General features: G+C 42.8%; 1 protein-coding gene across 1 annotated transcript; it reads right to left on the reverse strand.

Annotated features, from left to right (window-relative positions):
* Positions 1-2,227: 2,227 nt before the first annotated feature.
* LOC115326205 (2-iminobutanoate/2-iminopropanoate deaminase) lies at positions 2,228-10,768 on the reverse strand. Its single transcript, XM_040208675.3, has 6 exons — positions 10,754-10,768; positions 10,347-10,489; positions 9,843-9,948; positions 3,753-3,807; positions 3,247-3,315; positions 2,228-2,307 (listed from the first exon to the last, which is right to left on the reverse strand). The coding sequence occupies exons 1-6, from the start codon at positions 10,766-10,768 to the stop codon at positions 2,228-2,230; spliced, it is 468 nt and encodes a 155-aa protein (XP_040064609.3).
* Positions 10,769-14,051: the final 3,283 nt, after the last annotated feature.

Raw genomic sequence — 14,051 nt, forward strand, 5'->3', positions numbered from 1 at the left:
GAAGGAAAAAAAGGAAAACTTGCTAAGTTTGAAGATGATTCATTTTATTTCGATTGTACAATCGAGATGACACTACGCACGAGCGTGTCAGCTCGAGAGATAAATTGACAAATATAGAACTCGACGTGAGCAGCAGGCATCCTATACTATATAGCAATATTGAGACATCACTTGAAAGACTATTGTTTCCACACATTTGTACCGAGTTATCCGTTCGTATCTTTCTCCTGACGAAGACTCAGTTGTCGTGCTATACGGCGAGCACGTGCGTGGCCAAATTCGGTCTTTGACTCAAGCGGGAACGCATGGAGGGGCACGCGCCAAATATCAAAAGACAGAACAGCGCACACGCGGGAAACGTGCAATGACGAGAGGCAGCCGAGCTTGTGTACTCGTTGGTTGAGGTCGGGGAGTAAACGAAAGCACGTGGGAGCATTTGGCGGGTAGAGACAAACACGTGATGTGCGCAAGGGGGTTGAGGAACTTGCGCGCCGTATAGTCACCGAGAGCAACCGAGACGCGTCGGGCGTGCCGCGGTTCCAGCTTATTATCACATTATCGCCCAGCAGCCAATGAGATATTGCGGCATTAAACGACAAAAACCCCAAAGAACCAATCGCAAATAAACAAAAAAGCGCAGGATCACGGCGCATTTGATGCGCTTGAGTGGTTTGGTCGGTGATGGTGAACACACAAAAGACGACGAGTGCCGTGACGGTGCCTATTCGGTTCTTCTCGATTGACTTCATAGGACCGCAGTTTGAGCCGTTGTCTAATCCCGGGCTTTTAACTCGTCAAACACAAAGTTGGGACCGAAGTTCACGGAACGCACCGATTAGACTATCGCGGTGGTGACTTCGCACTTTTGTCGCCATGGCGTCCAATAGGCGCGCTCCTCGAACTTTCGGTTCCAACTTTTTGTTTGACGAATGTCGGGCCCCCAAGTAAAATAGAATATTGACACCGGAGTTTGTAGTTAAAATGATAACTTGTTGTCCATATTTCAGATGCGTTGGATATACCTCATATTCGAACTAAACTCAAATCTATTGTTAAAAAGTTGAAGTCTTTAAAGGCATTGCCGGAAAACTTTTTTTTTTTTAAAGGGCCTTTTGGGAAATGAAAATAACTCCCAATGTAAAAGGGGTAAAAAAGGTACCGATAGTCAGTGAGACACGTGCAATATAGAATGAACGTAATACAAAACGTAACCATAAATTTTCCCAGCGCTTTACGAAACGAAATTATGAGCCCCATACTACTTGTGCGAAATGAAGAATATACGACAAGCGCACAACTGATCTTCGTGTTTGTCACCCACCTCCCTTTGTTTGTACGTGTGCAAAATACGTGCTACATCGCGCTATCGAATCTAATTACACACAGAATTACGTCTACACTGTCAGATATATGCCTCCGCCCATACCGCCCTACGATGCACCTGGATCGCAGATCGCCAGCTTACCTTTAGAAAATGCAACAAGTGAGGAGGTGGAGGAACAGCGAACCAATTATCATAATCCTCCCCCTTTCTTCACTAGTCGCCGTCCTCGCCTCTTCTCACTGAGTCAGCCTTTCTCCACTGTATTCAATACTCTTACTTCCCCGATGAATATCTTCAATAAGCGTCTAATTCGGTGTTCTATGCCACTGACATTTATACCTTAAAAGTATTTTTGCCGCAATGATAAATCCAATATTTCTTGTGCCACCATTTTTTTTTAAATATTTTATATGTTATATTCTATGGGAATTTGATATTCTCCTTTGAAAATCGTCTTTATATTATTTTTTTCTTCTAATAACTACGAAATTAATAATTTGTGACCTACGTTTTGTTCGATATGCAGAGCAGGTACATTTACTTTTTTGTCGACCATGCTTTGATATGCTTCGGTATGTTTTTGTATTTCTTTAGATAGTTTTACATACTCGCTCTGGAGTGCATCGGGGTGGACGACTCAGCCATGTAAAGATGTTCCTTTTTTTTTTCTTATTTTTCTAACTTTCTTTTGGGCTTGGCACACGACAATCGACACAAATTTGAAATTAAAAACTGGTCCTCAATATTTATCCTACTCACTACCCTCTTCAACGGCTATCCTCAGTGGTTCTCGTTACTGGCCTTCTTTGCTGGTTCAAGGAATTAAAATACTATTAGACACTTTCGCTCGGCGTCAATCGGAGAAAAGTAAACAGTCAAAAACTGCAGAAACGGAAATTGAGATTAGATGTGATTATCACAGTTTACCAGCGGAAGTTTCGCCACCTGGATCGCGATTCGTGCAGGGGGTTCTTCGGGGAAAACTACAAACAGAAACAAATGAAACATGAGAGAAGCGTTAATTCACTTACGAAACAAATACGCGAGAAAGCTTAAAAGTTAAACAATAAACTACACGGACAACAAGCCTGCGAAAACACGTTTCTTCGCACATGGGAGAAAGAGTAATCATGTGTGGAACGTGATCACCTCCCACGTGTGTGACGAACACGACAAAGGTCTGTCACACCCGATCATGTCCGACGCGTGTCATGCTTTGTGTTTGCTTCGTCTGAGCTGGTTATGCTAGGAGAGCTAAGCAGTTTCACAAGGACGCCGACAGTAACCGGAAATGGTGTGTCCTTTCCGCCCTCGTGTGTTGTTGACGCCTGACAATTCATGATCGTTTCTCGGTAAGGAGACATTCCATTTCGTGTTATGACCAAGTCGGCTTCTTGTACCGGGCCACAAGTTCCACCTCTCAGTCAAACTCTCTCAGTATAAACGGTTCAGTGTTTCCTCGACCGATGGAAGAATTAAATATAAAAAATAGCGTTCATTTTCCAAAAAACGCGCGTGAAAATGCAGCAGTCCCTCTTTTAACAAAAGGGTTCCAGATTTGGCTTTGGCGTCTATTTCTGAAATTACTTTGTCATACATGTAAACCATGGTTCTCAAACCAATTCTCTTCAAAGAGAGTCGTCCGTATTGAAAACCTAACTGCAGTGTGAAAGGAAATATTCCTGATTACCGTATTGGTATATGGACGGCAAACTCCACACCGTGATTTGGGTACTCTGCTACCAATGCATTTCGAGTTCCGTTTCTACGCTTCTTTAAAGCTCCCAATGTAATCTAGGGTACGCCAATTTTTTTTCTATATTATACCGTTTTGCTGCGTGTACCTGTGTCTTCTGTTTTCTAACGCTCTTTTTTTTTTTTTTCAGTCACTTAGAAGGTTTTTTTTTTTTTTTTTTACTTACACTCGGAGTAAACTTTGTTCATTTCTCCAGCTTCCTTTAAGTCTGCCAGGTAGACGGTGCACTTCACCACTGAAACAAAATGACGCTAGTGTTGATAGTTTTGCAACAAAAGAACGAGACACAGACTAAACCCCCTTCCCAGAAGCAAGCGAACGTGCACAAATATTAGAACTACATGATTATACCCCATCGCTAGTTATATTTATGGTTTAAAACACTTGATAAAAATAACGCCTTTGACTAATTGGTGATTAATTTGCTGATTATTCGATGCGCTCTTAAACCTTTGGGATCCCACCTTGCGTATATCTTGCAGCAACAAAATTATTTGTAAAAAAAACAACATTGATTTGCCTTTTAATAGGACTTCCAAAATTCTATTGGACCTCCACTAATACCCACCCATACTTTGACTATGCACGTTCTCACCCACAATGTTAAGCTTCACCTTTTTAAAAAGAAAGCAGATTGAAATGTGGCGGAGTTTAAAAGTGATGATTCCTTACCGTTTTTGTAACTCATTCTCCCTTTTTCCAGCACATTTCCCAGCATTTTGAGGACCTAAAAAGCAAACAGACAAGCTAGAAACCTTCCGTGAAGTGGAACGTAACAAACAGTCATTTCGAGTTGTTGGTGCAAATACTACTTCATCTATAAATTATTAGAAGTTTTAATGTAACGTCAGTCATGGATCTCGATACAAATGCCGAGTTCGCCTTAATAGATGCAAATATGTATCGGACAAAATAATTTTGATATAAAGAGCAGTGTAACGATTTATGGAGTTCGGTTTAGTACCTGTGGGCGTAGGTCAATCGACATACGACGACTGTGATTGGATAGAAGAGGAAGAGGCAAAGAACTGGGCGCGTGTGATTGGTTCTCCCTCAATTCAATGTGCGACGGTCACATCCATTTAAACGCAGACAAAGCTTCTACAATAAAGGACAGAGAAAAGATCTCTATGGAGTGCGCAGTTTTTGCTTTAAAAATCTCTTGCAAAGAAAGCAGAATTTTTTTTTTCCTTGTTTTTTTTTTTTTTTTAACAGTCCGGTTGGGACACGCTTGTCGAGAAATTAGTTTTGCCGAGAAAAAGATTTTTAGAGTAATATTGACGGCGAGAGATTCATTTGAGATTCTGCGCAAAGTCCATGACGCCACGGAATGGTCATTCGCTCTTTCGACCTCAGCGTGAAGGCGGAGCCGATCCACCTCTCCTCCACGCGCCCGAAATAGCGGGAGACAAAACAAGTAGAAAGGAGGGGACTAACCGGCTAAATTGAGTCTCGACCCATCAATATTTCTTTTTTCGCCTAAAATTATTTTTTTACACGCATGTCCCAACTAAACTGTCTCAAAAAAAGAAAAAAACATTTTTTTGGGGTTTGTTTAAAGGAGCGAAATAGTTTTGTATTTTCATGCATCTAAACTTTTACAACCCCATCCACGTAACGCGTGCAGTGACTTGCTCTGGGGGCACGTCGGACTTCCGGTTGTGTTCTTTCCTTAGCGCCCTCAGCGAACACTGTATGGTGTAGCGAGAACTCACTCCGCCAGTGTTATCGAACCTCCTTTGTTCTTCGGAAGTTTCTGCCTTAAATCAGAACACTTTCAGAGCTTTCAAGGAGCTCTTCAACGATATTGGTTTGGAACGCTTCTCACTTTGCACAAGCTTACTAGCATTACTGGGACCCAAGCGCTCGCCAGCAGGGATCGACACAGACAAAAAAGCTTCTTCGTTGCCGCTTCATTTTAAGAAGGAAAGGAGATTTCTCCTTCAGTCTCTCCTTCGCAAAACTTGACAGCGAAGGTGTGGGGATCTGTTGGTCATGAGCACTGCGTGATCACTCAATTTGGGCACATGACAGTTAATGGATCGACATGCATTTGCCTAGTGGCTTGTGCCAAATCACTGGAATGAGGGGATTAGCCGAACCTTAAAAAACGCTAATTCCCCCCCCCCCCCCCTATATATATCTTTGTTTTGCCAGGCGATTTATTGTGGTGTCAGTAGAATGCCCAATAAATGTTTTGCTACAGAGTCACGTATATTTTATTAGAGCTAAAAACGGAACTACTCGAAACCGAAACTGAATCATGAGCACCAAACTCATGGCCGCGACATGTAGACGATGTGGATCGAGGAGGAGGAAGAAACGTAAAGGAGGAGAGAGTTGCCGGAAGTCACGTGGCTACACCCGACTTCGTTTGATTTTTCTCCGCTTCCCCGGTCGTGCGAGGCACACGACGGCGCCGCGTGCACCAATTGTCGCGTATTGGTTGAAGACTTCTATCCGTTGCGATCGCTGTTCTGTGCTTGAAGACCGATTCGCCGATACCGCGAACGATAGTTGCGAAGTAGCGTTCCCACGTGCGTCGCAATGTTGGTCCGTCATGCCTCGCCATTGTGTCGTTCAGCCCCGGGTACGTCGCCATATTCAGAAGGACGTAGTACATGTACTTCCCGTGATGTGTGGAAAATTTGTTTTCAACCAACGTATCTGCAGCTTCTTGAAGCAACAAAAAATCCGTTTAATTATTTTTTTACTATTTTTCATATCTAATATGTGCCTTAGGTGACCACGACTTCGATTATATTTGTTATGGGTTACTGAACGGCACGTGACCGAGGTGACCGTGGCACGTGACCGTGATAGTGAGAGCGGCTCAAACCAGTCAGTCTTTGACCGGCGATTTTTGGGAGGAAACAAAAAAAAAAACGAATTTTGAGCAGCAAATCGTGTTTTGAGTAGCTGGGGTCTCGTATGGCATGTGCTAATAGAAACCTCGGCGAGCACAATTACCCTGTCAGTGTCTCCTAAAGAAATGTTGGAACTCAGCCAGTGCCTTGTGCTTTGCCAACCGATGATAAACATTGGCCACGTATAATCAGCCACAGATCACGTGACGGCTCGTTCTTCATTCATGATTTATTTCATGATTACAGAAAGTACAAAAATTGTTGCGTCGCTCCTTTAACGGTCGCGACTGAACAGCACAACCAGTCGGGATCGCCGCTGTACCCGGAGCATGGCCTATCTGGGAAGAGTACAGAAACACAGGAGTCAACGCCTTTCCCTCCGTTACGTCATGGAAGCAGCAGATAGGGCTTGGTTTCGTTGAGTCCTGGTAGATGGCATCACCAATGCGTCGTCTCATAAAACCTTAGCCACAATAATATTACGTTGACGTATATCTATTTGCGATTGGAGGCGAAAATGTATAGGTCAATTGGCTTTAAAGTGAGCAGATAATTGCATAACTTGCTAATTCACTACGACGTACATCTCGAGGACGTCACTGCCTGGTTTTCTCGTGGTCGCCATACGCCACTGCACATCGAGAAGTCGAACTTTTTTTTCTTTACCTTTAAGACTCGGCTTTAAAGCTGCAATATTCTCGGCAAGCCTTTTTTTTTTTTTTTAAGTTGTGTACATAAAATAAAAGTAACACTCAACACATTCCTCCGAGATTAAATTTTATAGACTGCCGTGTTAGGGTGTGCCGGAAAAACATCAGAGAAGTTAGATCATTTTTAAATACGACATCCTCACTTTTTTGTAATATGCACAACAGATTCCATCCTACCTAAAGAACAAATATATATATCTGTTCTTTATGTCAGGGGTCTGTCAGGGAGAATAACAAAAAAAAAATTAAATATATATATATATATATATATATATATATATATTTAATTTTTTTGTTATTTAGTCATTATGGCAACTATATTATGACCGACGTAGCCCCTGACATAAAGTCTGCATTTTGGCACATACCATTCCTCGGTAAGAGCAAACGTAATATACGCTATATTTACACCGTTAGACACAGCTTAGATGGAGGTCACGACCCGCTTACAGCCCCACCCATTACTACTTGATTTGCTTGGCTGCTCCGGTCTGGTGCGTCTAGTCTGGCACCTGACACCGTCTGCTCGTGGTGCGAGCAGACGCTTGGCAGTCTCCGGCATCGTCTGATATTTTACCACCGCCTATAGACCTGTATCTCTCAAGTTTTGAACAGCGCCCCTAGCGAGAAACATCGGATAGTTTTAGGTCGCGTTTCCACTGTGCTTGGCGTTTTGTCCTTTCACACGCCCTCTTAGTGCGCGTGAACAATGAGCAGACGCCGAGGGAAGCTGACAGACGCTAATTTATGCCAGTGGAAGGTACAGTGCGCCTCAAGCTTAACGCCGCCACGAGATGGTTCGGTTTCTTCACTTTTTTGAGCTATTCCTGAACATAGCAGTCAAAATGGCTGGTGAAGATTTGCGTCCCCGGTGAAAACTTAACCAGGGGAAGGTATTCCAGCAGCTGCAGCGATCAATTCATGTTTGGGTAGCATGCAATAAAATTGAATGGATCAATATTTGCGAAACCGAGTGGCGGCGTTAAGTTTGAGGGGCACTGTACATGATGGGACGCTACGAGGCCGCTTCAAGTCGGCATTAAATGGTCGCGTCTCGCGGACGCTAGTGGAGGTGACTCTTTCGTGGTCGCATCTCGTGAACGCTACGGCGCCCCCTGGCCGAGAGAAACAGGCCTATCGTCGTCTCCAACGCCCGAAGACGTGTCCACGAAAGCGGCGCGTCGGCTTACGTTGTCGCCAGCGTGCGTCTGCTATTCCGCGTCTATCTTAAAAAACGTCCGCAACACTCGTAACTTCGCGACTACGAAAGCGGCGTTCTAGCGTTCCATCATGCGCGAGCCACTCTTCAATACAAGTGTCTGTCAGCTTCCGTTGATGGGGGGTAAGAAGCGACAGAGAGGAAAAAAAATCAACAAAATAAATATGCAGTTGTTTCAGATTTTCTGTTCTTAGGTTTTTTGTTTTTCGCGTGGTATCCGCGAGCAAGACGAGTGAGTGTCATAATGCACGACTAAAACGTGACCAAAAATATTCATTCTGGCAAGCCAGGCGCGCTGCAAGACATGAGAGTTACTTAAGTTTTTGAAGCGAATTGTCAAAAACATACATGTTAAAATTTCATTAGGGACGAACGCCCGATAGCCTCCAGCCAAATGGCTTGCGAACTCTTTTCTGTGTAGGTATCTTTCCGGTATTAAAACCATGGTCGGAATCGAAGCTTGCTCAATTAACAAAGCAGCCGGGCAGCTTTCACGGGAGCCCACATTTTTATTCAGCATCAACACGCGCAAACGAACATATCAAGCCATGATCGAGCAAAATAGCCTTAAAACCTTTTCGCCAATTGTGTGTTTCACAGGAACTTTTTTTTTTTTTTTCGTAAAATTACAGGTCCCACCTCTCTTTTTGTAAAATAGCGCCAAAAAACTTGACAGGGTCAACGGCGAACGGCGACACAGACGACCGAGTCGATTGGCGAGGCGCGTTTGGCGCACCTATTGATAGATGGCGCTACCTACTTGTTCCGGATTGCTTTTAAAAAATATCGAGACTGGCCGCGACCAGGCCGCGACGACCGTGGTCTATTAAAATTTACATAATCTTTTTGGAATGTACTTTTGGTTGCAAACTAAACCTGAAGAATAAGAGCAAAACTTGAAGCAACAAAAATAATAGAAAACGCGGTTACATGACGACTGCGCTCCTGCTGCCGACAGATTTCGTCTGCATTTCGTCTGCTTTCTTTCGCTGGTCGGCTACACCTACCGAGGCTGCTCCCGAGGCTCCAAACACTCCCCGCCACTCTATTCGGTCGTCTGCGTCACTCTCCACCGTTGACCCTGACAAGTTTTTTGGCCCCATGTATTACAGAAAGGGAGCTGCGCCTTGTAATTTTGCAAGGTAAAGCCCACCTAGGAAACACATCTTTGATGAAAGGTTTAAATTGCTGTGTGCAGGTGCCGATTTTTACTGCGTATTTTTAATCGCACCTCGGCATTTCAGACACCTTATTGTGGACGATGGACGCTAGGCTCAGGCCAGTCCAGCTACGAAAACACGCACCCGCGCAGCGCTTCCGAAGACTTGTGACAGTTGTTTGCTGGAAACTATAGGTCGGTTGAGAATATCTTCCTCTAAACACCTCGGTGAACGCAAAATGACTCGCACTCATAAATGTAAACAAGCTCAATACTACGCTCGCTGAACATGGCGCAAGCCCGGCAGCCATGTTTGTTATCGTTGGAAACCAAAGCAGAAGGGAAATCTCTGGATATATTTGAAATAGTAAAGACTCTATCTAAGTTGTGTCTCTCAAACATTAAAAGAAAGTCGATAAAAAAACTATTACGGTACGAAGAAACAATTTTAGAAGGAACATTTCACACGCCAATCAACTCTCCAACCAACGAGAGGCGAGAAATAGAACTAAGCTAGCTAACCTCATTTCGTTATGGGCGGAGTATAAAGCACAGCCCCCCCCCCCCCCCCCCCCGGTTTTATTGGGTCTAATAACATAAATATTGCTAAAATTTGTTTGTGAAAAAAATGGTTAAAAATTGTGTGCCCCATTCAAGCTTTAAACAAAAATTCTTTTAATTTATATTATTCCATCATGATTTTTTTTTTTTCGTGTTATTATCGGGTAATATGCAGGGTTTACCAAGCTGTGCGTTTGTTAAGCTGAAAGTGACAATATAATATATATAGAATTCTGAAGGGCTTGCCGCTCGTGTCTCGGGAACTATTCCACCGGAAACCAGAGAGCGAGTCTCCGGATTAACTGCCAGCTGGCCCGAGATGTACATGGTGTCTCCAACTCGAATGGCAGCACTGTGGACAAAAAGAAAACATTCTCCACTTAAAAACAATCTCGTAGATTTCTCCGTACTTTCGCTAGAATCAAAGCTAAAGAAATTTACTGCAAAACCATTTGAGCAAATACTATTTTTTTTTTTAAAGTGGTGTATGAATCAGTTTCAGGATTTCATCGAGCCACTGCTGAGAATACAAAACGTTATGGATTCTTCTCGAGTCGCCGACAGTTTAAGAAACGTGGGGCGAGGTTTATTATGGTGACCTTTGATCCTTTCTTTGCGATTCGTTCGTCGCCGTTCTGATCGGCCAATGACATAATCTCACAGGCACTCGAGCGATAATAAGATGAACGATAGTAAGGTAGCCCTTTATCGTTTCTTAAGTTTTATGTGACTAGAAACATTGATTCTTACCTGATCGGGTTGGTCGACTTGGCGGGGATCACTTCACGAGTCATCTTCGACATTTTCCTCACTAAACCGACGCTTATGCGAAGAAAAAAGAAAAGGTTATAGACGTGATAGCAAAGTGCCAGATATATTTGGCTCGAAGATATCTATCGAGCCAGTCTTTGTGAACTAGATAATAACTCTCAGAAATTCTAAATGAGAAGAGACGGGTCAAAATAAGATAAAGGTGTTGTAAAAGTAGAATTGAGGATCAGATTAACTGCAATCAAAGAGGGGCCGTAGATGTCGCAGCTATTATTTTACGCGAGCTATAGCAGCGGGAAAATGCAGACAAGTGCGCGCTGTGAAACGTTGGTCTTGTCGAAGTTAGCCAGGTGTTGGCTTTCCGCTCTAGGAAGGCACATGCGTACAGGAACGAGCTCCATCGGTAGCTAAGCTTTATCGTATTTCTCGGATTTTAAACCGCGGGGGGAAAATTTCGGGTGAAAAAAAAAATGTTTTTCGATAGGTGCCTGTAAGCACGCAAAACAAAAAAAACACGCATAGTCTGCACCTCTAGACAGTCCACGCCGTGTAAAAATTTTAACTTGACTTTTAAGCATGTGTAGTGGGGTGGCCAGTGTGCCCAGATTTGTGAGTGCTTCCGACCGCTAGATCGGGTTCACGTGGTTTGTGGGCAGCGTCTGTAACACAAGGTTCGAGGAGGATGCGAAAGTGTCGATAGTCTGCCAGCGCCTCCAAGTTTAGCTCAGCCTCTCTTCCCGCTATATACTCCTAGCCAGGCGTCAACGCTCGCGTGTGTATTAGCATGTCTCGTACGGGTTACTTGAAAACGACATCGATTAAAATTGCGATTGGTCTTCGTTAAAGAGTATTCGATCTGATTACTCGAGTACTTCTTGACAGGAAAAACAATTTGAGCGTTAGTTGAAAACGTAACCGTTAAGCCTTATTCGCATGGTGCGATTTTAGTTGCGATTTTGCAGTTGGGGACGGCGCTCGCACGGCGAAGGAAAAGCGTGGTTGAAGCTGCGAGATGTTCACCGCCGCACTTTCGAAATCGAAAGTAAAATCGCACCGGTGAATCGGGCTTTACCGTGTTCCGAAATACTTTAGATTTTCAGAACCAAGACGTTTTCCGGCCGGTTTGAGAATTGGCTTTTCGTACCTTTAGTAATTGAATTTAATCGCCGCAATCAAGGCCGATTCACAGTGCGCGATTTTACTTGCGATTTCGCAGTTGCGACGCGGTTCATACGGCACAAAAAGGGTGGTAAAAGCTTCGGTTCTCAACGTCGCAGCTGCGAAATCGCAAGCAAAATCGCACTCTGTGAATCAGGCGTAATCAACACACTACTTATCGTCTCAATCTAACGATTTTGGTGGCTCATCCCCGTGTCGGGGACTTTATCCGGAGAATTCTTGGTAGGAAACTTCTGGAAACAAAGAATACCATTAGAAAGGGGATGAGACAATTAGTAGCGTCTACAAGTAATTTTAGGACTTCCAAAAATAGTCAGATCACTCTCGTGATTACTGTCTAATAAACGTAAACCAAATTATAACAAAAGTACTCCGAAAAGCAAGGGATTACAAGGAATCGAATTACTTGTACTATATACCGCAGAAATCTGCACATCATCAAACATGTATGTCCAGGAGGTGCCCGCCATTAAATTGCAAACGCCCTCTATGCTTTCAGTTGCTGCCTCTCCTGAATCTAGGCTCTCTGAAATTCACGCTTGCCTCTAACGCCGCAGCGACAGTCTTTCTGGAGCGACGGTGGCATTGTCCTCAACAAGTCAGTAAAACAAAAAAATACAAGTGGCGCCACTCGTCTAATTTTGTTTTTCTGTACAACGATGCCAAGCACCTGCAACGCCGCGCGGTACAAAATTTAAAAACAAAAGACCTGATATACTTTTTTTTTGTAGCCGCACATGTAGAATTATTAAAAAAACTACAAAATCGCGGGAAAATTCTGGATTATAACGCAACCTATTTTTTCTACGTTTGGTGCACCTACATAGGGCTAAAGCACCCAAAGCTTCCATCAATCGAGATAACGAAAACAAAAAACAGACAATTTCACGTAATGTAGCTAGCCTCTTTATTGTAAAATTATAAATGGTATCTGACGTAATAATCAAACGCTACCATATAACAAAACACTGACTGATGGATTTGCTTCTCGGCTAAGAAATTTATAAACCTTCGCATGTGATGCTTTAAGCGCAAAATATACATTTTGCGCTTAAAATAATTTAATTTCACGCAATAGCCTCAAATTTTTCAAATATGTTCTATGAACTCAATACGAAGAAAGAAAAATACAAACAAGAAACAGAACGCAAACAGGGGAAAGAAATTCGGTTCAATTTTTTATAATGTTTTAAAGCCTAGAATTAAGAAAAAAATTTAAACTTGTATCTTTGTGTAGGAGCGAGTCACATCAATGAAGTCAGTTTTCAACCACCCGTAACAGTACTTCACATTTTCTCAACAAGGTCGTTACCAATCAATTCTAGGGCTGGGCAGCGATTAAACGTTTTAATATCACTAATGGCTACAATTTTATCAATTAATTATTATGCTACTTAGTTGCTTTCAATTAAGGTATATTGTAAAGCAGGTTTCAACTACGCACAATGTTTTCATTATTTCTTGATTTGTCATCAATGACGAAGTGTACCCGTCACCTTATTTGAATCATGACGGTGACACCAACCACAAAAGAAAAACACAGGCAAGCAATTTTAAATATTAATAGTTTGGCATTAATATTTAGATCATATAATCACTCTGGATGACAATCATAGGTAAAGCTAAAGTTATTTACCTTGAAATACAACAGTGTTTACTTTTAAAATGACTAAATGGGCGCCGAGAAGTGATGTAGGCATTTTTACTTCTGCCTAAAAATGTCTAGCTCAGAACCCTTGCGATTAACCGGTCAAAAAAATTAATCACGATTACAGCATTAATTGATTAATCAAAAGATTAATTGATAAATTACCCAGCCACAATGAATCCATAGACGTTTTCAGAATGGCTAACTGAAACAACTGAGTTTGTACAACAGGAAACGGTTGTATATTTTATCCAACTCTAAAATATGCTTGAAAAATAGCATGCACTTCGCCTTCCCCATGAACAGTTGAAAACAATGTTCATTCAGAAAAGACAGCAACTATATTGCTCCCTTCTTGTTTTTTCCACTACTAGCGGCGGATCTAGATAAATTATTTTGCACCGCTGAATTCTTGGATTCTACGAAAGACGTCCTTTTTGTGGTAAACAGCGTTTTCTTGTGACGTACTTGCGGCGCAAGCTCTCGCCAGATGCCGTGTTGATGAAGAAGGCGTCCAGCGAGGAAATTAATCGGAATAAACTTTATTTCATGCAACCCAAACACGTGCCCGATCGTACTTACCGAGTTCTCTCCTCCACGGAGTTCCTCTCCGAGGTTCAGTAATTCATCAAGAACAAAAGCAACTCCAACAACTAAGCGTCGGTGTGTCAACGAATGACGAAAGCGGCGCTGTTCATGAACATGGTGGAACGCGGCTTATTGGAAGGGAAAGGGTGTCTCGTGGAACCGTGCTATTGTTATATTTCCTCCTTTGAGAAGTCACCTTCAGCAGAAAATGTTAACACTTGCACTTTTGAATAGAATCCCCGGTTGGCACGAGATTGCGGTACGTACCG

This window comes from Ixodes scapularis, unplaced genomic scaffold (assembly GCF_016920785.2).
Source record: "Ixodes scapularis isolate PalLabHiFi unplaced genomic scaffold, ASM1692078v2 PGA_scaffold8__174_contigs__length_109621045, whole genome shotgun sequence".
Classification (NCBI taxonomy): Eukaryota; Metazoa; Arthropoda; class Arachnida; order Ixodida; family Ixodidae; genus Ixodes; species Ixodes scapularis.